Genomic DNA, 1,730 nt, shown 5'->3' on the forward strand with positions numbered 1-1,730 from the left:
GAGGGGTCCCACAGGAATTCCACCGTGTTGAGCAGCGTGGGGTGGATTTGGGGCTCGAGGACGCCGACCGAGAGCGGGATGTCTGCGGGAGGGGGGTGAGCGCGGCCCCCGCAGCCCCAACCCGGGGGTCCCCCGGCCCCGGCACCCACCGATGTCGAGGATTCGGTCGCCGGGGCGGCTCCACCGCCAGCCCTCGAGCTGCTGCTGCTCCGAGTATTGCAGGCGCCGGTCGTGGAAGGACACCCGGACCACGCTCTGGGGACAGCGGCGGCCACGGGCTGAGCCCGCGGCCGGACACGGCCGGACACACGGACACAGGCTGAGCCCACGGACACGGCCGGACACACGGACACAGGCTGAGCCCACGGACACGGCCCCACAGGAGACTGTGCTGGACGGGGCTGGACTGGGGCTGAGCTGGGCTGAAATGGGGCTGAACTGGAGCTGAACCCGATCTGAACTGGAGCCGGAATGGGACTGAGCTGGGACCGGACCAGAGCTGAGGTGGGGCCGGACTGGGGCAGAAATGAGGAAGAACTGGGGCTGGGATGGGGCTGGACTGGGACAGAGCTGGTGATGAAGAGGGGTTGAGATGGGGCTGGACTGGGGTAGAACTGGGACAGAACTGGGGCCGAGTTGGGGCTGGACTGGGACAGAACTGAGTCTGGGCGGGGGCTCTGGCACAGCTGAACCGGGACTGCAGCCCAGAGCTGTGCCCCGAGCCTCCCCACGTCCCTCCCCGTCCTGGGGGTCCCCACCCCGGCTCACCTTGACCATCCTCCGTCCCTCCGCGGGGTCCCCCCGGGGGGTCCCCACCATGCGGATCTCGTACGACTGCCCTGGGGGGGGGGGTGGGTGAAGGGGGGAAAAGTGGGTGCTGAGGCCCCGGGGAAGAGGCGCGTCCCTCCCCCAGAGCCCCCCCGGACTCACCCTGGTTGAGGTAGGTGAGGGTCTCCTCGTGGTGCCGCACGGCGGGGGAGGTGGGGGTGCACAGGATGTACTGGAACGCCGGGAATTCCGGCTGGGACGTGGAGATGCCGTTGGGCTCCTCCTGCTTCAGGTAGGGCAGGACGGGGGGGTCCCTGCGGGAAAACAATCCCCCAAAAAAAGGTGGGCACCCAACCGTGCCTCGGTTTCCCCCAAAAGCATCGGATTTGGGGGGTGGGAGCGGTACCTGAGCACCCCAGAAGGGGGCAGGGGGTACATGTCCCCGGCGCTGGACCAGTAGTGGTCGGGTTGGCCGTGCCAGAAGAGCATTTTGGGGGGGGCCTCCAGGGGGGGACACCCAACGAACAGGGTGGCAGCAGAGAGGGACAGGCGGGTGCCCCCCCCATGGATTTATAGGCACAGGGAGGGGTGATGTAAGCGGGGTTGGGCCCAGTTTGCCCCAGTTGGGCCCAGTTTGAGGTGTTGACAGTAAATAGTGGGGGGGGGGGGAGGGGGCACCGTGTTTGTTGTCACAGAGGGAGGGGAGGACACACGGGGGGGACTCCCCGAGTCCCTTTGTCCCAGCCAAGGACACCCTCCCCTGGTGTGTGTGTGTGTGTCCCTCATTTTAATTCCTTTAATTTCCCCCAGATTTGGCTCATTTTGGGGAGAAAAAGGGTGTTTCACTGAGCCCCCCCCACAGGCATTAAGGGAACCAGCCCCTCCCTGGGGTGCAGATTTTGGGGGGGGGTTTCTATGGCTGCTCTCCCCCACCCCTCAGGGTGTCACTGGGATGTGACATG

The 1,730-nt window shown here is 66.5% G+C and overlaps 1 protein-coding gene across 1 annotated transcript in view; it reads left to right on the plus strand.

Moving 5' to 3' along the window:
• The window catches only part of LOC114001601 (F-box/LRR-repeat protein 20), a 39,181-nt gene extending 38,899 nt beyond the window's left edge, over window positions 1–282 (plus strand). Inside the window, exon 12 of the mRNA XM_039377978.1 lies at window positions 115–282. Within this exon, the coding sequence (XP_039233912.1) occupies window positions 115–282 (168 nt within the window). The remainder of the gene's footprint in view (window positions 1–114) is intronic.
• Window positions 283–1,730: the final 1,448 nt, after the last annotated feature.

This window comes from Pipra filicauda, unplaced genomic scaffold (genome assembly GCF_003945595.2).
Source record: "Pipra filicauda isolate LSUMZ 115617 unplaced genomic scaffold, ASM394559v2 scaffold988_size96839_pilon, whole genome shotgun sequence".
In the NCBI taxonomy this organism is placed as follows: Eukaryota; Metazoa; Chordata; class Aves; order Passeriformes; family Pipridae; genus Pipra; species Pipra filicauda.